Consider the following 22,467-nt stretch of genomic DNA (forward strand, 5'->3'; position numbering starts at 1 on the left):
CCTTCTTCGCAATCATTGGTAACAACTCACCATCCATCCCCGATGGTAAAAATCCCCTCTCCTTCAAAATCGGCTTATACAGAAGCCTAGTATACTCCTCCACAGCAGCCCTATCCATCAAACGAGGTCTCGCAGCAGGTCCCCTCGAAGAATCAGCAGTAGGAACGGTGTTGCTGCTATCAATAGTTCGGGATCTCTTAGGTGCCATTGAAACTGAGAGAAAGTGTTTAAGAGTTGTGTTTTGAGTATAGGAGAGAGTTTTAAGGTTGAAAGTATATGGGAGTGTATATGGAGGAGTTGTATGTATATATAGGGTAGGAATTAGGGTTAAAATTAGAGTAGGAGTGGGGTTTGTGGGAGATAAAATGTGGGTTGTGGGAAAAGAAATCGTGGGTTGTGGGTTTGTATTTTGTTTTTGGGTTTTTCTGATTTTTTTGGATTATTTTATAAGGCAAAAAAAAATTCTGACAGTCGGATCCAGAGCGGGCGCCCAGCATTGCTGAGCGGGCGCCCAGCCTCCTGAGCGGCCGCCCAGCAATCCTGAGCGGGCGCCCAAGGGGTCTCTGGAAAACTGTTTTTCCTGCCCAATTTTTTTTTGATTTTTTTTGTGGTTTTGGATAGGTTACTAACTTCTAGGGGTTCCTATAGTCACAAATCTTGGGTTGCCTCCCAAGAAGCGCTTCTTTTACGTCATTAGCTTGACGTAGAGTACTTTGATCAAGTTGACAATAAAACAACACTAACCACTTCCCGATTTGCCGTGTCCCCATAGTAATACTTCAATCGTTGACCATTAACCTTGAATGCTTGGCCCGGATCTCAAAAATCTCTACCGCTCCATGTGAAAAAATAGTTTTGACAATAAAAGGTCCAGACCACCTTGATTTCAACTTTCCCGAAAAAAGTCGGAGACGAGAGTTGAATAACAGAACTTGTTGCCCTAACACGAATGACTTAGGAGATAGCTTCCTGTCGTGCCACCTTTTCACTTTTTCCTTGTACATTTTGTTATTCTCGTACGCTTGAAGTCGAAATTCATCAAGTTCATTTAACTAAAGCATTCGCTTCTTCCCAGCTGCATCTAGATCAAGGTTCAACTTCTTCAACGCCCAATAAGCCTTATGCTCAAGCTCCGTAGGTAAATGACATCCCTTACCATAGACAAGTTGAAACGGGGACATCCCAAGTGCAGTCTTGTATGTTGTTCTATAAGCCCAAACAGCTTCATCGAGCTTTAAAGCCTAATCCTTCCTTGACGGACAAACAACTTTCTCTAGAATGCGCTTGATCTCACTATTAGACACTTCAGCTTGACCATTAGTTTGCGGATGATAGGAAGTAGCAATACGATGATTCACATTGTAGCGCTGCATCATAGAAGTGAACTTACGGTTGCAGAAATGCGACCCTTCATCACTTATGATTACTCGTGGCGTTCCAAACCTTGTAAAAATCTGCTTATAAAGAAAATTCAACACTACATTTGCATCATTTGTCGGTAGAGCCTTGACTTCTACCCATTTTGAGACATAATCGACTGCCAGCAAGATGTACTGATTATTGCAAGACGAAACAAATGGTCCTATGAAATCGATTCCCCAAACATCAAAGACCTCAACTTCAAGCATCATATTTAACGGCATCTCATCCTTCCTCGTAAGATTCCCCACTCTTTGGCAACGATCACACCTTAAAATGAACTGATGTGCATCCTTAAACAAGGTAGGCCAGAAAAAACCTGCTTACAGAATACGAGCTGCTGTCTTTTCACCACCATAATGTCCACCATAAACTGTGGAATGGCATTCTCGTAATATCCCCTCCGTCTCACAGAATGGGATACATCTCCTGATGATCTGGTCAGCTCCTTGTCTAAACAAATACGGTTCATCTCACATGTACCACTTCACCTCATGCAAAAACTTTTTCTTTTGAGCTGTATTCATATTAAGAGGCATTATATTGCTGACAAGATAGTTCACAATATCTGCGAACCATGGCTCCTCCTCCTGAACTGCGAATAACTGCTCATCCGAAAAAGATTCGTTGATCAATGTCTTATCATGTGAAATAGAATCGAGATTCTCCAATCTAGAGAGATGGTCAGCTACTTGATTCTCAGTACTTTTTCGATCCTTGATCTCTAACTCAAATTCATGTAGCAAGAGCACCCAACGAATAAGTCTAGGCTTCGAATCCTTCTTTGAGACTAGATAGTGAATGGCAGCATGATCAGTGAATACTGTCACCTTTGTCCCAGGTAGATAAGATCGAATTTTTTTGAAACCAAAGGCTATAGCCAAGAGCTCCTTCTCAGTAGTGGTGTAGTTCATTTGAGCTCCATTTAGAGTCTTACTAGCATAGTAGACCACATGGAAAAGATTATTCTTGCGCTGCCCAAGAACTGCTCCCACTGTATAATCACTCGCATCACACATCATCTCAAAAGGTTTTGTCCAATCAGGTGTCGTAATAACTGGTGCAGTTATCAAACTCTTCTTGAGAGTCTCGAATGCCTCCAAGAATTTATCATCAAATTTGAAAGGCACATCTTTCTCGAGCAAGTTGCACAATGGCTTAGATATCTTCGAGAAGTCCTTAATGAAACGCCGATAAAAACCCGCATGACCAAGAAAACTACGGATTCCTTTCACAGAAATAGGTGGTGGAAGATTTTCCATGACTCCCACATTGGCTTTGTCCACCTCAAGACCTTTGCTAGAGACTTTATGCCCAAGAATAATGCCTTCGCGCACCATAAAGTGACATTTTTCCCAATTGAGCACCAAATTAGTTTCCACACACCTTTTGAGCACCGAACGAAGATTATTCAAACATTCATCATACGAATGTCCAAAGACGGAGAAGTCGTCCATGAACACTTCAACATTGTTTCCAAGCATACAAGAGAATATAGCCATCATACATCTCTGAAAAGTGGCGGGTGCACCACATAAGCCAAACGATACTCTGCGAAAAGCAAACGTGTCGAATGGACAAGTGAAGGTAGTCTTTTCTTGACCTCCTGGTGCAATGCAAATCTGATTATACCCCGAATAGCCATCCAGAAGACAATAATACTTATGACCAACCAACCTGTCAAGCATCTGATTAATAAATGGAAGAGGGAAGTGATCCTTTCTTGTGGTTTGGTTCAACTTTCTGTAATCCATGCATACCCTCCATCCTGTGACTGTTCGAGTGGGGATGAGCTCGTTCTTCTCATTTTATACCACAGTTATACCTCCTTTCTTAGGTACACATTGCACGGGGCTCACCCAAGAACTGTCAGAAATAGGATATATGATTCCTGCATCCAGCCACTTCAGAATTTCTTTCTTCACCACTTCTTTCATGATAGGATTAAATCGTCGTTGTTGCTCAACAGTCGGCTTACTACCTTCCTCTAGCAGAATTTTATGCATGCAATACGAAGGGCTGATCCATTTGATATCTGCTATAGTCCATCCGATAGCCGATTTGAATTCTCTCAAGATCCTCAAGAGCTTGTCCCCCTCACTACGTGAAAGGTCAGATGCAATAATAACAGATAAAGTAGATGCATCACCTAAAAAAGCAAACCTCAAGTGTTCAAGCAATGGTTTAAGCTCCAAAGTAGGTGCTTCCTCAATTGATGGTTTGAGCTTTCCTTCAGCATTCTTCAGATCAGTAGTACCAAGAGATTCAAATGGCATGTCTAGCTTTCGCCTCCAAGGAGAAGCATTTAGATATTGTAGTTGCTCATTGCCATCCTCATCGTCACTGTCAAAGTCCCCCACCAAGTATTTCTCTAAAGCATCAGACATTAACATATGATCAATTTCTGAAGTCACCGCAGAATCAATTAAATCCACCTTTAAGCACTCCTCGTCTTCTATAGGGAATTTCATCGCTTTGAATACATTGAATGTCACATCCTAATCATGTACCCTCATAGTAAGTTCACCTTTCTGCACATCTATCAAGGTATGGCCTGTAGCCAAGAAAGGTCTTCCCAAGATTATGGGAATCTTCTTATCTTCCTCGAAATCCAAAATGACAAAGTCTGTAGGGAAGAAGAGCTTATCCACCTTTACTAACACGTCCTCCACGATGCCTCACGGGTATGTAATAGAACGATCAGCCAATTGTAGAGACATGTAGGTGGGCTTTGGATCAGGAAAATTCAACTTTTTGAAGATAGACAATGGCATCAGATTGATGCTTGCTCCCAAATCGCATAGGCATTTTTCAAAAGACAACTTGCCGATGGTGCAAGGAATGGTGAAGCTACCTGGATCTTTAAGCTTTGGAGGTAATTTTTGTTGCAGCACAGCACTGCACTCTTCCGTTAGAGCAACGGTCTCAATGTAACACCCCCAAATCCGGGGTCGGGGATCCGGGTTGTCACGAGTTCCACTTCCCTTAACAACACCCAATCTTATTAAACAATCAACTACTCTTTACTGTGACCCCACAATATACACACACACACACCACAAGTTATAGTCTCAGAGATGAATATCCAAAAATAATCATAAGTCGTTTTATTCCATAATTATGTCAATACACCTTAAAAAGGTTTCTGAATAAATTTACATTTCTTTGCCATTATTACAATTCATAATATACATAAGTCTGGTACATTACTAGTTGAAAACTTAGCCTATTGGTAATTTCTACCTCAGCTACAGCGGCCTGAACGCTTCCAGAAAGCTGCGGAACGTTTCCTATCCGCCTGCGAATTGGGAGCTTGGTCCTGTTCATCTTATCTATCTGATGTTGTGTGACGAAAGAAGAAAGCAAGGGTGAGCAGCAAGCCCACCAAAATAATATGTATAATGATTAACAATATATGAGCCTACTCATAATACTCATGAAAGTCTTGGTCAAAAGAAATGAACCAAGTTTGATATCTTAATGCGATGAAGTCGAAAAATATTCAGTATATATACATATATACTTTTCAAAATATTGGAAGTCCTCTTCCATGCATAATATACACAAAGTCCCAGTGTATAACTGTATAAAAAATATCGTTGCAAGGTGATCTCATATATCTAACCTTGTCTCAACGTTTTTCTGAAAATCTTTGTCATTCATAAGATAATTATTAATTAGATATAAGTTTAAAAGATGAAGTTACCAAATACCCCAATATACTTATATCTTTCCCAATACTACTTGAACTACCACCGTTCAAGTTATAATCAGTTTCAAAAGTTCATCACATAGATGAGACTACAAGACAAGATTTGAATAGATTAAATCTTTGAAATATTATTAAAGGAAATGAAGTTATGACATACTTCATTAAGTTCTGATATATATATATATATCCACATATATATCTTCCTTTATACATTTCCTGAAAACCTCTGTCATGTAAAGTATGAACAGAATTGCAATATCCAATAAGTTTGGAAAGGAAAAGAATTTTGGCATAAACCAGATATCTTGCTGATCAGGCAAAGATACCCATAAGTAACCTTTTCTACTAGTAGATGGACGAATTCCCCACTGGTCATCACCCTGGTCGTAATAGGACCTTATGCTGGACTGCCACTCAGCCACTTATACAATTGATGGACTCCCACTGAGCCACTTACACTATCATGGACGCCCACTGAGCCCATGTTGCTTATGCCGACTCAATAGATGGACTTACTTCCCGAACGTTGGGTAAGTAATCAATTCATTTACCAAAACTGCAACCTTGTTGCGAATATAAAATACACCACAGAGCCGGATCCCTCAGGTTTTGAGCGAGTATTTAAATCCCCTTAAAAAGGAAGATCTTAAATATAAAAAAAATGAGTTTTGGGATCCGCTCTAACTTTTAAAAATCATTTTGAAGACTCGAAAACACTTTAAAGAGTGTTTGGAGTAAAGTTGATTTAATGAAGTAAATCAGTCCCCAGTATATTTAGAAAATGTCTGAATATTATTATTTAAATAATATTCCCATAAAGAATAATCTTTATAAAAATAATTGAAGTAGAAGTATTAAAACTTATACTTGAAACGAGTATTAAATAACCAAAGATATACTTATATAAAAGTACTATCTTTATTTGAATAATCGAAAATAAGTTTGATTATTGACACCTTATTCTTTAATAAAATAAAGAATATATCTCAGCAAATAATCGGAGTCATAGATCCTCAAATGAATATTCAAATAATATTCATTAAATAATATAAACTGAGTCATAAGCCCTCGAATGAATATTCAAATAATATTCAATAAATAATATAAAAGAGTCATAAGCCCTCGAATGAATATTCAAATAATATTCAGATAATAAATAAAAGGAGTCATAAGTCCTCGAATGAATATTCAAAATAATATTCATTTAATATAAAGGAGTCATACGCCTTCGAATAATATTCGAAATAATATTCAATAATAAAATAAAGTTAAAGTTATCGAATAAACCTTATTCGATTAATAGTTTTGAAAACTATGACCATATATATATATAAGTATATATATATATTTATCCATATATACAAAATCTACTAGGGATCCTCGACTCCCGATTTTAGAAAATATTTTCACCTTTGGGTCCCTGTACTAAGGGTATATGCAAATTACCGCTATCCTCTAGCATAGGTATTATCAACTGAATCAACAGATATATATGGAAAGAATACGAAACAGGCATGCATATATATATATACCATAGCAGCATGCTTCAATATATTGCAATATTTGCTAATTAACCCACATGCATCTATCGCAAGATAATGCATATACACAAATACATCACAACAACAGTTATAACGGGTAGAAAACTTGCCTGAGCGACTTGGGGTGATAAAAGGCTCGGGACGAGTCTGGTAACCTATAAACAACAAGTAAGTTGGAATTAAACCAAAGTCACTTGTAAATCTATACTTTAACTAACTTAGACTCTAACGCTTATTTTGCGCTCGCTGGTTCTCTTAAGTCACTCGAGTACCCTCAGCTCCACCATTTTTAATAATTTAACCTTTACGAGTTTTAAGGCGATTCCTTCGCGAGTGTCTTACCAACTGCCTAACACACTTACCTTAAATGTTTCATGCATTAATTAACCATTTTTGGTCTTTAACCTATGTTTCAAAGTAAGGCGAGGGGAAAAGTTTCGTTCGCGAAACGCCGTTACTTGAAACGGTCGTTTCTCCTAAACCGTGCATCGGAATCGAACGAACTACATATCAAAACGAAGCTCGTAACATGAGCTATCTAAACATGGCAGTGGTCATAATCTAGCAGGGGGTTCTCGGGTCCTAATGTTATGCACAAAAACTGTCTAAAGAAAATTGGACGTTACGACGGCTATGTTTACGCGATTTCCAAATTTAAAACCATTCAAAACCAACCCAATTCAACCTCAAATCCAACATACAACCAACATCCATCCTTATCACATCATAACAACCCCAACCAATTCAATTTTAACATTCATACTTATACCTAAGCTTAACTTTAATCATACTTAAGTTCTTTTAATCAAAACCACAACATTTACCATTCCACTTCAATACCAAATTCAATCCCAAACTCTAAATCACCAACATCAAGCTACAATATCATCCTACTAATCAAAATCATCTTATAATACATAGGAATCTAGGGTTTGGAGATGGTATACCTTCCTTGAAGAGTGGAGAATCAAGAGAATGGCTTGGAATCACCCTTAAAGTCCTTATCCAAGCTTAATCTAAACAAAACTTCAAGAACACAAATTTTAGTTCTTGAAAACACTATTCACCATCTTCTTTCATGATTTATAGAAAAAGATTGGCTTGGAATTAGAAGCTTAAACTTATAGGAAGTATGTAACTATCCATGGGGAAGCTTAGATAATTACCTTGCTAAATAGTAAGTGGAGGAGCTTGGACTTTCATTTTTTAAGAAAAGCACCCGAGAGCATGAAGAAGAAGAAGAGAGATTTTTGTGTTTTGTTTGGTGAAATGAAATGTTTTGGCTTGGTTGGTTGATTTTTGTTGTTTGATTTAGTCAATTACCTTGTTGCCCTTGAATTTGTGTGGTTCTCATTCAACCACACCTCCTTCCTTCCCATGTCATGCCTACATCACTTTGTGATGTCATCACCCCTCCTTTGTCCTCTTTCTATTGGTTGGATGACATCATCCCCACTAATCCCTTTGATTAGCTTTTAATTGTTTGCCTAATGACCGCTGATATGTTATACGGTTCGCTTAACTTTCGTTTTCGTTTATCGTTTGAGGGATCATACCCGGGATCTTATTACTTAGGTTCCCTTAACCTATCTCAATACATTATATTCTTTTTTATGATCCTCTCTTATAATCCTTTAATTTAAATCCTTTTTATCCTGTTACCTTTTTCTCAATTCTTTCCGTATCTAGTGGATTTCCGGGAAAAATCAAAGTGTTCGGAAATTGGATTATGACGATCTTTACATACACTTATATATCACATAGAGTACTAATAATATCCCAGAAGATCAATAACAGAACCCCTACATAGTGTGGCATGAAAAGTTTTCTTATTCAGCAAAAACACTATTCATAAGGGTTTCAAAATTTTTCCAAAAATTGGGGTTATTACACTCAAGGTCATCCAGTTTCACCTTCCTTGAAAGAATACTCTTTATGAATTTTGCATAACTAGGCATTTGATCCAGAGCCTCAACGAAAGGTATGTTGATGTGAAGTTTCTTGAACACCTCCAGAAACTTACCGAACTGCTTATCCAGCTTTTATTATTGCAATCTCTTAGGGAAAGGTGGTGGAGGATAGAGCTGTTTATCCCCTGTATTACCCTCAGGCGGAGTGTGTTCAATAGTAGTCTTACTTGGTTCCGCCGCTTTCTCCTTTTAATTCTCTTCTTCATCAACAACTTCAGCTTCTCCATCTTTCGCTTTTTCAGCATCAGCAACTTTTCCAGACCTTAAGGTAATAGCTTTGACTTGCTCTTTAGCTTCCTTCCTGCCTGGCACTTCAGTATCGCTGGGAAGTGTGCCAGGTTGTTGATTGAGCACTGCATTGGCAATTTGACCGATTTGATTTTCCAAGGTCTTGATAGAAACAGCCTGACTTTTGCACAACAGCTTGAACTCCTCGAAATCAGCACTAGAAGGTGGAGCATCACTTCCTTGTTGAGGATATGATTGCCTTTGAGCGTAATGCTGTGGTTGCTGGAATCCAGGTGGATTAAACTATTTACTTACGCCTTGCTGATATGGTTGCTGAATAGCATTCTGATTATTGCTCCAGCTGAAGTTGGGATGATTTCTGTTGTTAGGATGATAAATAGCTGGCACAGGCTAATGCGGTCACTGATAATTGTTCACATACTGCACAGTTTCATTAACAAGAGAACACTGATTCGTAGCATGAGAACCTGCACAAAGCTCACAGACCATAGCTATCTGATTGACTCTATAGTTGGCTAAAGAATCGACCTTCAAAGACAACGCTTGGAACTGCGCTGCAATAGCTATAGCTGCATCAACTTCCTGAATACCTGCTACCTTCCCAAGCATCATCCTTTGAGTTGGGTTTTGATGCTCATTTGCAACCATAGTTTCAATAAGATTATAAGCCTCAGTATACCTTTTGGCCCACAAGGCGCCTCCAGCTGCTGCATCGAGCATGGGCCGAGATTGGGCCCTAAACCATTATATAAACCAGTGATCACCATCCAGTCAGGCATACCATGATGTGGAAACTTTCTCAACATCTCCTTGTAGCGCTCCCAAGCTTCGCACATAGATTCTGTTGGTTTATGCGTAAACTGAGTAAGAGCACTCCTCATAGCTGCAGTCTTCGCCATTGGATAGAACTTCACTAGAAACTTTTGCGCAAGATCTTGCCAAGTAGTGATGGACCCAGCTGGTTCAGAATGTAACCAGTCCTTAGTTTTATCCCTCAGAGATAATGGGAAAAGCCTCAGCTTGATAGCCTCATCAGTCACACCATTATATTTGAAAGTACTACAGATCTTGACAACATTCCTGATATGCATGTTGGGGTCTTCAGTCGCAGCACCTCTGAAAGAAACAGAATTCTGCACCATCTGAATAGTGCCCGGCTTGATTTCAAAAGTGTTGGCCTGAATAACCGGATGAAGGATGCTTGACTGAATGTCATCAATTTTAGGCCGAGAAAAGTCCATAAGAGCTGGATATGCCGGAACTATACGATCACCCATGATTATTGGTTCTTTCTGCTCACTCTCTTTATCCGAATCTTCAAAATCTATCTTCTCCGGAATATCAAGAATTGAGTCTGTCTCCTCAGCCGTATCTAAAGTCCTTTTGCGAGTACGAGAACGTGTTTGCATAAACGCTCACTAAAGTACCTGAAACACAACCGAAAACAATAAATAACACGTTTTAATCAATGAGTCCTAATGACCACTGATGGTAAGTACATAAACTAAACAAATACGCCGGTCCCCGGCAGCGGCGCCAAAAACTTGTTAGGCACAAAACACGTGCTAATAATTCACGCAAGTATACGCGTTTGCAAGTAATATAGAATAATTTCTAGTTCGTTCCCACAGAGACTCGGACTAATTATGTTCAATTAACACTTACTCGCCAATGTATGATTACTTCTCAATGTCAAGACAATAACACTTAGATCTGATTAACTAATTATTAACTATAATTAACTACGAGAATTAAACACTTAATTGACACTTGAATTAATAATATTAAACACACATGAGATCATAACTTAATTACTACTTCCTTCAATAGTTATTGTTATTACCTTTAGCATGTAACGATGATGATATTAATCGAACAACACGAAACTGATAAAAGCCAACTTTCGTTGTACCAATACCATTCTACCAAACATCCACAAATAAGATAGAAGTTGAATAGGCATCAATTATGTTGAGACCCTATATGTCTACAAATTTGACAACATGATGATTTAAGCACACGTTATTCTTTATGATTACACAGGGCAAGTAAAACGGTTAGAATTACCCACTAATCATGCATACACACACATGAACCTATGCTAGCATGGCAAGTTCTAAATCTCAAGATCCACCGTCGCTTCACAAGAGATTAACAGACTATCTTACATGTCCGCGACGCACATAAGATGAATAAGCGCAACCTATGCTAGATATCATACAATCATCACACACTAAGGTATTAAACAACTAACTAAAGAAATCCATAGTAAATCTGTTACGACCCCATGATCACGATTAGCCCATGATAGAACTCATCGTCACCATGGGTTCATATGAAAACATGATATAACACACAAGATAAACTAATAAAAATACTTATTAAAACCAGAGTACGTCACAAGAGTAATAAGGTTCAAAGTAAAGAAAACTAGCATCCACTAATATAACGGATAAAAGAATCACATGCAAACGTATGCTTCCTCTTCTTCGTTGCTATGTGCTAAAACGGTCTTCTTCCTTCTCTCCTCGCTCCTTGCTTGATACCACACTTTTTGAAACGTCTCTGAAAACTACTTATACAGAAGCCCACAAGAACCAGCCGTCTCAGAATTCCAACAGAATAAGGATTGTAAAAATCAGTATAAAAATTCTCGCCCCTGAGCGACCGCCCAACAATCCTGAGCGGTAGCCCAGCTTCCTGAGCGGCTGAGCGGCCGCCCAGCTTTCCTAAGCGGCCGCCCAGCAGGTTACTGGAAAAATCTTTATTCTGCTTCTGATTTCTACTGCGATCTGCTCCTAACTTCCCACATCCAATGCCAAGCACTCCCCTAGGCTTATTCGTAATGAAATCTCCCTACAAACGCAAGTTATACCCTAAAATGCACAAACACTAGAAAAACGCATCAAATACACAAAATACCTGATTTCAAGACATCAATTCAAGCCATTATAAGACGTTCTAAGTGGTATAAAATGCCACTTATCAATCAACATGGTCGGAGGTGTACGACGATGGAAATACGAAAAGTATTTTGATCCGTTGAATCAGATTTGATTATTGCTCAAGTGTAGCCAGGGTTAAGACGTTAACCCATTTTAATGTTAGCAAATAATGAAAGTAAGGTGGCACTCGCTTGAAGGCACTGATCATGCTACGTGCGAGCCCTGTAGGAGAACGATACCTAGCATGGTAGTTGATCGAGTAATGAGGTATCAGGGTGTACAACCAGTATTCTTAAACTCTTTTCGCAGTTGTCAAGTAAGTTCTGTTGATGGATGGATTATCTCGAGAGATGAATGTATCCAGTCAGATATCTTTACTTGTGAATTATGATACGAAGTGATAGAGATTGATTGTCTCATTGAAATAAGTGTGATTTATTATTCAGTCAGATATTTTTACTTCTAAATTGTGATATCTGGATTAGTGAATTATCTTGTTTTATCATTCATTCAATTTTCTTTCGATACGTGAACAATGTGGTTTAGTAGTTAACTAGTTGAGCATTCAAGTGCTCACTCTTGTTTTTATAAATATTTTTAGTAGTTAAATACATAAAGTTATAAGCTTTCCAAGATAAGGCAGATGGTGAAGTAAAGGTCCATTGACACATCACAGTATGTAGATTCTGGTTATCGGATGTACGCCTCAGAGTCGGACTAGCGCTACTCCGTGGAACATATTATTATATATATAAACATGTGAGCAACATGGCGTGGAATAAGGTTCGTAGTGACGCGGGAAATATCGAGATGAGAGGTCCTTGAATCTGTGGGGCGAGACGTGAAGATATTTGTGTAAAATTTGTATTTACTTATGGCTTGTAACTGTAATACATTGTATTTATGTAATGTCAAGTGTGGCGACCCAAATCCGCAGAAGGGCGGGTTTGGGGCGTTACACCTGTTCATATATTTATTTGTTTATTTATATATAATTATATATAATATATAATAAAAATATTTTCTATAATTTTATATCTAAAATTCTAATCTAAGTCAAGATCCATTTTCTGTACTTCATTCGATATAGTCTCTAGAGTCCAGTCCATTTCTATATTATATTCTATTTTTTAACTTTTCAAAAGTGCATATCACCCCATCTCAACTCACATAACATTTCCACTTCGATACATCAATTTTTTTCCATTAATAGAATCAAATACTCTACAATTCAATGGTATGTTTAATTTTTATTTGTTTCCAATTTATACTAGATTTTATAATAAGTTAAATTAAAAAAATAAATATACATAAATTTAGCGAATATCCGATCCGAAGTCTGTGATCTGAACGGATCCGGATCTGGATCAACCTATAAAAGATCTGAGGTTGATCTTATCTGAATTCAAAAAAAATGAATATGAATATAAATTTAGGTCGATCCAATTCAAAACCAATCAGTTGATAGATCTAACTTGACCACCACGATACTCATAATCTCCTTCTGTATATTAAAGGGCAATCAAGGGCAAATTGAGTCATTTTAATGGTTTAAAATTACGAGTTTATCCTTTTATTTTCAAAAATTACACAAATGACATCCATATATAAATTAAGCTAAAATTAAGAAGGAATTATCTATGCACCAATATTCGAACCCCTTACCTTCTAAGGTTGAAATACATTCTCTTTAAAAATCTTATTACATAAACCATATCATCTTTTTCTATCATAATTTTTTTATATTATTTTAACATTTTAGTAAATAAAATATTGCTTTACATTATTTATGTAACTTTTTTTTTAGTTTTCATAATTTAATGTATAATTATATCTCCTTTTATATATTAAAAGAAGACTACAGGCAAATTTAACCATTTTATTTGTGGTAAAATTACAATTTTGCCCAATTATTTTGAAAAACTATAAAAATGCGATTCCTCGCACAATTTTTGTTAAAAATAGAGATATTTTTATATCTACTAAGAATCAAACCTTAAACATGCTACTAAAATATTTCATATCACTACAATTATACTACATAACATATTTACTTACTTTAAAATTCTTATTGAATAAACCGCATCCTCTCTTTTTATCAAATTATTTTTTTATTACTTTAATTTTTGAGTAAATAAAATATTGATTTATGCTATTTATGTGTCTCCTTTTTTATTTAATTTTTGTAGTTTAATTATAAAATTTTAAAAATGTCACCAACTCATATTGGTTTCACCCACCTCATACTCAATTCCAATTTGTTTAACTCACTTCACATTTATAAATTCTCTTAGTCTCTCTCTATATATAGATAGATAGATTATGTATATATATTTGTAAATTTTTTATTAAATATTTTTTATAAAAAAATATTATTAAAAAAATTGTAATAATTTTAAAATAATTTATAATTTTATTGATCATTTTTTTACATTACAATATAATACATATTTATAATCTGTCATTCATTTACATTATAAATCAATTTTAATATAATTTGATATTAAAAATATGAGATATTACGTTTTTTATATTTTACGAATTAGTAAACTTTTTTTTTATTTAAAAAAATACTAAAAATATAAAATTATTATTTTTAATTATTTCCCGCATCCCCATGGGAATCCCCGTTCCGGCGGGGATTAGTAATGAAAAATAGGATTCAAGGTGTGTTCGGGGATCAGAGGCCGGGATAGTACTCCCCGACCCCGAAATGATACAATACATATCCCTACAAACAAACTTCAAATATTTTTATTATAATGATATAATTTTGATTTTTTTAATTAACATACACCTGACAATAAATATCTAATCATAAAATTTTCGGGATAAGTTAAAATCGAATTCTACGATAAGAAATAAACTCTCACCACTTAAGTTATTTAATACCGCTCTAATAGTATGTATGAAAAAAAATAAGACAATTTAGTAAAAATATAAAATAATTATTTATCGTATTCAAAAATTATCTATGTATAAATACAAATTCATTTGAGATAATATTTCATTAGAGTCTCTCGCGGGCGCCAGTAATTATTAGTTAAAGATTTCAGAAATTGGAACTATTCGGTTGAGGTACCGATTTACGATTTATCGGATGATTTTTAAAAAATCGAATGATTAATCAGCGATTTATCGGAAATCGGTCAAATCGAACAAATATTTTTAATCGAATTTTGAGCGATTTGTGGGCGATTTTTTAAAAATCGGCGGATTTCTATAATAGAGGTATTCGGGGAAAAAAACAAACTAACGAGAAAAAGACCAAAGAGGGGAAAAGAAGACACAAGAGCAGAGTTTGCGTTCCCCGTTCGTAGTTTTGCTAAAACCCTAAACCCTCTTCTACTCTTACCATCCTCTCTCTTTCTCTCTGGGCGTGTGTATATATTAAATACATACAATGCGTCCCGTCTTCAATCCTCGGCCTAATCAAGGACAGCCCAAAGGAGCTCCTCAAAACCAGGTTCATCTCTCACTTTCTTTAATTATATGCACTTGTATAGCTCAAGCCTATTACATATTTGATGACTTATGTTTAATTCAGCAGGTTATGGACTCTACTAACAAGTTTCAGACAAACCCCACTAGTTTATTGCCTCAAATACAGGCTCAAATGGCTTTAATCAACCCTTCAAGTTTAAACAACAATGCTTTCTTGAATGTGCCTAATAATCAGTTTTTGCAGAATGGTATGTTTGGTTTAGGCCAGTTTCCAAATGGGTTTGTTCCGCAGAATTTTGGTAACATGGGTTTGAATCAGTTTAATTTGTCTCAACTTAATGCCCAGATTTTAGCCCAAAATTTGATTAATCAGGGTGGTGGAGGTGGTATTGGTTTTCCGAATGGAGCGCAGTTTTTAATGCAGTCTGCAATGCAAAATATGGGCCAGTTTGTTCAAATGCCCATGGGGGTGAATGTGCCTTTTCTTCAGAATCAAGTTAGGGGTCCCCAAAATCCTTCCTTTAATGGTAATCAACAGTTTGGGATAATGGGTTTTAATGGAGGTTCAATGCAAGGTAATCAACAGCAGAATGCAGCAACTGGTAGTCAGCAGTTACAAGGGAACTCGTCGGTGAACTCGTCGGTGCAACCCGTGTTTGGTTCGGTTCAATCTCAACAGACTCAGAATTTCCTGCCTCAGGGTTTCAAGAATCAACGGGTAAATGAGACGTTATGCTTATCTGACTGGTATTTATTTTAGAGATTTTAGATGCTTTTATAATTGGATGATTTCTGTGAAGAAATATTTTTACTGTACCAGATTAAAATATAGTTATGATCATGTTTCTGTTTTCTTAGTTGCTTGTTTAGTGATGGTGAAAGAAAATAATCTAAACCAAAAATGGTTGCAATCTTTAGATTGTCTTGAGAGAAACATGTAGTGCGACTTTACTGTGTGATATCATTTGTGCATGCTCAATTTTGGGCCCAGAAAACAATTTTTAGTAATTTCTAAAGTTAAAAAAAAAATTAATAAGCTTTAAGTTTGAAGCACGTTTGAAGTAGTTATAATGATCTTGATATTTAGTATGTCATATTAAGTGAAGAACTCAGGAACCCGCTACAAATTGAATGTGGGAGACATACTACTTGGGGAATTTTTTATAATGATTGCTTAAATTTAAGCTAATTAAGTGGATATTTAGCAAAGACTGTGGAAGGATGTAAATGTCGGAGGGCATTTGTTTTCCTGGAAAGGACATTAATTTTTCTGAAATTATTTGCATAAGAGACGAACATAATTTTTAGGGCATTTTTCTAGGAGGCTTTCTTTACTGTGCCTAAAAAGTACTTTTAGTTGTGATTTTTCTTGGTTCCAGGCCAGCAGCTGATCAAAGATTACTGTAGTTTCCCTCTGACTTTAGCATATGCCCTACTTGTGTTTTTCTTCCCTTTGATTGAAATTTGGTGATGAAAGCTCATTAGCTCAACAGGAGAGACACCTTGAGATTATATATCTGTCACTCTAGCATGCATAATATGGGTTTGGGTCTTAGTTCGCGAATTTATTAGATCATCTTTGTTGTATCGCTCATATTAATTGATGTAATCCAATAATGATTAGTTTATGTTAATAAATTGATAAAGTTTAGTAGGTAGGATATAGCATACCAAAATACCAGGTGAAAGAGAACTTAAATTACAAAAGAATATGACCTATAATTGGCACTGGACTGAAATTCCAATACATCTTACTTCATGCTAGGAGATACAGAGAACAAACTAAATAATGTTTCTGTATAACATACAATACAGATCTTAATGGTTCCCATCAATTTTTTTGCAGCTTCACTTTCATTTTTCATTAATTATTTTCTGTGCCACATTCTTCTCCAATGATACCTGATATTATTTTTGCAAGCATAAGCTCTTTTACTCTTCTGTAATAGAATTCAACCAAATCATCCAGGGTAATTCAAGAAACGATAGTGTGATTGATAATGGGAGAAATTCTCAAAGCAAGAACTTTGAAAAGCACTCAAGACAGGATAGATCACAAGGGTGCGTTTATTATATTTCCTTCTATAGAGTTTGTAAAACATTTGCCTATGAGGTTTATGATTTTGCACTTGTTTACTTTCTGGCAGATGCAAGTCACAGAACCATCAAATGCAAAATGGCAAAGGAAAATTCAAGAATCCTAATGTATCCTGGGCAAGAGGTTAGAGTGGATTTTTTTCTAGTCACTATGATGTTTTCAGAAGTTCTATACTATTATTAAGTATCTATACTGTGTAATGCATGTCTTTTGCAACTGGTTATAAATTAAGGACCAATACATAGGTAAAAAGTGTAACACAAATGTGTGTCTCAGCATGAAAACAGTTATACCACACATTATGATTTATTGATGATGTATGCTGTTTTGAAACCAAGTGCATAAGATGTCTTAACTTTTGCATAGTGTGTCATCATGCATTTCTTCTTGTTTGTTTATTTTGATTGAGAAAGCAACTCAATGAATGTTATGCAGCACATAGGATCACTTGATGTGTTACGATTAGTGAAATATTATAGGGTAAAAATGTTTATTATATCTAATTTTATTAAATGCAAAATCCCCCTATTTCTCTTTGGAATCAGTGACAGCATATCACCTGATTGATCTTAGGAAAATGACATTTGGTTTGTTGCAGATCACTATTGTCCTATATTTGTTAATGCCAGGATATCAAATTTGACGTTCATACAAATCCAGAGGTCCTGCAGCAAGTGATTCTAGTTGTTAATAGTTAGACATATTAAATTTTAAACAGTTGTTTACATTTTTAGTGTATTTCAGCAGATTCTCATGGCTTAATAGTTCATCTTATCCAATTTGCAAGTTGCTACGCCCTATTTGGGAAGTACTTAATGGATTATGAAGGCACGCACCTTCAAGAAATCCATTTTAATCAAGTCAAATCTAATCTGAGCATCTATAATATAGATTTTGGACTTAAAATTTTACTTTTAAGTAAGCCATGGGTCGAAAGAATGATTTTAGGACTTGAAGAATTATAAAATATATGCATTTCTAGGACAGTTGATATTTTAATTACTTGACAGTTTTACCGCGGAGATTCAAGTCTAAAGTCATGACCCAGCTAGGCTAAATCACCACAGTTGTTGGTACCTAGATAGATATCGCTATCTGTACATAAGAATTAGGCCAGTTGCACCAGCATATGAAGAAGTTGCTGGAGTAAAGTAACTTAAATCTATATGTACATAAGAATTAGGCCAGTTGCACCAGCATATGAAGAAGTCGCTGGAGTAAAGTAACTTAAATCTTAAATTCAGTTATCTCAACTTTTGTTCATACTGTATTTCCTAATCCATTTCCTTCAGTTGTTTTGTCAGCTCATCAGTTTTAGCTGTTTTTATCAAATATAATCATCTACAGGACTCCTACCTAATCCTTAAGTTCTGATTTACCAGGAATAGAAATGACTAGGTTTTTTAGAAATGCTTAGTTCTGTCATTTGACACAGTCCTTGTGGCTGGGAAAAATTGTGGTCAAGCCTTGACAATACATAAGCGTAAATCTGGGGGTTTCAAACTTTGATTTAGCAGAATATTTGGCAGCTAATGCCACAGATGAAGTTGGTGGACCCTGAAACTGTATTGCAGTCTTTTGAGAAGTTTTTTTTTTTTAGCTTTCTGTGTACTTGCTTGCAAGGACTTGCTTTGTCTAAAAGTATTGTAGTAGCGAGACGAGAATTAGTTAGTACAAAGGGATATTTGGCAATAATGACGGCTAAAGAATGTTTATATCCATATAATTGTAACGGTTTTGCAAGTATTAGAGTTCATTATTCTTGCTTTACTTCAATTGTTTTAATCTTCACCTAATTACAGCTGAAGTGCTCCATCAGAATAAAAAAATTCGATTATTGCAGGTTACCAAAATGAATGCGCAAGGAAATTTGGTATTCCTGATACTAGCAATGGAACTCAGGCGGAGAAGAAAAGGTAATTCAGCTTTATTCATTTCTAATTTCTTTAACTTTGTTCCATACATTAATTCAATAGTGATACTGCACTGAGGTGGCTACCTTACCATAGAATTTACAGGACCCGCCAGGGGTATATGTCTACACCCGCCAGGATTCAAACCCAAACGATTGAACTGAACAATTGCAAGATATTGATAAATATTTTTCTGGAGTTTAATCACATATTACCCGTTTTGGAAATCTTAAAATAAATAACTTATAACTTAAAATGAGTAAGTGGCTTATAAGTGATAAGTAGATGAACACTTACAAGTTGTATAAGTGTTTTGATAATTTAACTTATAAGTCAGATTTTTTTTAATTAAATGAACTAAAATACATAATTTTAAATACAATTATCTTAATTCGTGAATTTTAAATTTGAAAAATATTTAAAACCATATATTTTAAAATTAAAGTTAATAAAAAAGCGAAAACTCAAAATAAGTTGAGAAAAAGTGCGTCGTTACTAACATTTAACTTATCGGCTTATAAGCTAGGTCGACAAACACTCGTCGATAAGCTATTACGATAAGCTATTACGAGCTTGTAAGTCAATAAGTTACTTAAATGGGGGTGGCCAAACAGGCCGAGTTTTTGTTTAAATACAATCATATGTAGCACAACTACTTCCTGAATTCATGTTATAATGCAGTACTAAGAATTCGTGTTGATGTCTATAGATTATTAGGAAGATTGTAGATATCTTTTTCATGGCAGTAGAGATTGTACTTATTTTTTTTTCTGTAATGTTATTGTGATACTACTCTGCAAATATTTCAATTTCTATTGGCTTTAGTGCTTCACTCATTACTTGTTTTCTATGACATTATGTTTGCTTCTGTGCAAGTAAAGATTAATACCTCTAAACTATACGGAACAAGAAATCAAGCAGTGGCGTGAAGCACGCAAAAGACATTATCCATCAAAAAGCAATATAGAGAAGGTGTGTTTATTGGTTGCTTAATAATTAGGACAAGGTTTTATTTTGTAACTTTATATATTGTAATCTGAAGTGTGCGTATGAATATAACTGACTTATTTCTTGCAGAAATCTAATAAAAAGATGGCAGAGTCGGAGCTTGCTGATGCAGAGGCCAAGTTAAGACGTCAGGTACAGTGACACATATAACTTTTGAAGTTACGTATATGCAAGGGTAGGAATTTTTATAGGATGTTTGATTTTACTATCTTCTATAAAAAGCATGAGTTTTTGCTTAGTTAATGTGCTATAGAATTGATCCACTCTGACTATTCAATAATTTTCTATCAAATGGAGTTGATGGCAGTCTGTTAAAATAGCTACTGGTTTTCTGAATGAGTTCTACCGTGTTACAACCTAAGTGGGAAAATCTGTAATTGGTTTTCAAATCTTGGATCTTAGTTGATTTTTTCCTTGAAAGATGCAATTGTTTATCATGAAATAATGGGCTAGGTCACAGTAGCTGCTAGCTGATTTAGTAATCTTTTTGTGGAAATAATTGCTATGATCCGTTGCCACTCATTTGAGCGGCATTGATTTACATCTATTCTTAAAATCTTTGCCCAAATGATCATAGCTTCGTTAAGTTTTGCTACCTTGGATAATATCAGACATGAGTTGCAGGGTAACAGTTTGTATTAAAATGGCAAACCAGATGCACAATTATACGCACCAGTTTTCCATTCCCATATCTAGCACTACCCGGCTTCTGATTTATTATACTACTCTTTGTATGGTTTCATTTTTCAGCAATACCTTTTATATAACTGCCGCCTTAAACGGCGTGTCTTCTAAATTCTTCATATGCATAAAGACTTAAAGACCCATAAGTTAAATTCTCGTTCCTAAGGGTTTCTAGTATCTGAATTGGTTTTTTTTACTTGTAATTAATATTGACGTGGGTATGTATATGTATTTGAATTCGATTTGGTGGTGTTTATAGTAAATTCTCTTTGCAGCAACTAAAAGAAGTTTTGGTCAAACAAGCGGAACTGGGGTGTGAGGTAGCAGAAATACCATCACATTATCTCTCTGATTCAGAGAAGCAAGTTCATGGAGCATATGAGAATCGTCCAGCATTTAACGACAAGGGAAGGTCTCGAAACAGATTCAATAAAAGAGGAAGACATGAAAATGACAGATTTGGCAAGAAGCAAAGACCCTCAAATAATGATCCTGCTAATACGGATGATCAAAGCGTGTCTAAACGAATGAAAAGAACAAGAAACAATGATACATCAACTGTGCATAAGAGGGAACCAACTCTTCTGCAGAAGCTCCTTAGTGCAGATATCCGGAGAGGTAGAGGCCGCCTGTTACAGGTCTTTAGGTTCATGGTAATGAATTCGTTCTTTAAAGATCAGCCGGAGAAGCCCTTGATGTTCCCGACAGTAATTGTTAAAGAATCACAAGGCGAGGACGAACTGGTGGAGCAAAAACATCTTCATGTAGAAGATGATGATGAAGATGGTACTGAATCTCAAGTGGATGAAATGAAAAATGTTAGGAAGGAAGAATGCAGCGTTAATAATGCTTCCGTAGGAGCCAAGGAAGAAGAGGGAGAAATTATCAACTAATTTTGTTTTTGTAAAAAGTTATTATATGTTGTCATTATTTCCTATATCATCACAAATGTTGTAATGCATCAACTTTTACATGACTAGTTCTGCCTCCTGGGTTGTGCGTGTTAAAAAGTCCGTGTAATCTAACATTCTGTAGGTTTTGATGTATACCGAGAAATCGAATGCATGGCTTTGGGCGACGATTGGAAAGGAGTATTATGAGCTGTCTAAAAGGTCTTAAAATTATAAACTAAATTAAAGAATGTTATTTGCCTGATATGAATATACAACGATGATGAATCATTCAGAGACCTACACTAACAAAGGGATGTGGAACATGTGAGAAGGGTCTCATCAAGAAGAAACTGGAAAAATGGAGCAATGGTCTTTGGCGTTGAAAAACAGGTGTCTGGCTTTTAAAAACCGGTAGAACACCACAGATGCTTCATTTCTTTAATTTCAACCCACGCTTTCCTCGTTCTAAGAAATGGTCTAAATTATAATTTCGTGGATTTTTTGCCAATTCAATCTGAGTTACGGAAGTAATTAAAAAGAAGCCTTGTGTGAAACATAAAAAACTTGTTTGTTTAATTTTATTCGGTTACA

The 22,467-nt window shown here is 35.7% G+C and overlaps 1 protein-coding gene across 2 annotated transcripts; it reads left to right on the plus strand.

The window, feature by feature from the left end:
- The first annotated feature begins 15,096 nt into the window (after positions 1 to 15,096).
- On the plus strand, positions 15,097 to 22,062 carry LOC141668033 (uncharacterized). Of its 2 annotated transcripts, none has more exons than XM_074474714.1 (8): positions 15,097 to 15,302; positions 15,384 to 15,998; positions 17,250 to 17,341; positions 17,428 to 17,501; positions 19,222 to 19,294; positions 20,173 to 20,263; positions 20,369 to 20,431; positions 21,259 to 22,062. In XM_074474714.1, the coding sequence occupies exons 1-8, from the start codon at positions 15,240 to 15,242 to the stop codon at positions 21,874 to 21,876; spliced, it is 1,689 nt and encodes a 562-aa protein (XP_074330815.1). In that variant the 5' UTR covers positions 15,097 to 15,239; the 3' UTR covers positions 21,877 to 22,062. The 2 variants fall into 2 exon arrangements, with proteins under 2 accessions (XP_074330815.1, XP_074330816.1); XM_074474715.1 differs by having other exon boundaries at positions 15,387 to 15,998.
- The last annotated feature ends 405 nt before the right edge of the window (positions 22,063 to 22,467 follow it).

Source organism: Apium graveolens, chromosome 6 (genome assembly GCF_009905375.1).
Source record: "Apium graveolens cultivar Ventura chromosome 6, ASM990537v1, whole genome shotgun sequence".
Classification (NCBI taxonomy): domain Eukaryota; kingdom Viridiplantae; phylum Streptophyta; class Magnoliopsida; order Apiales; family Apiaceae; genus Apium; species Apium graveolens.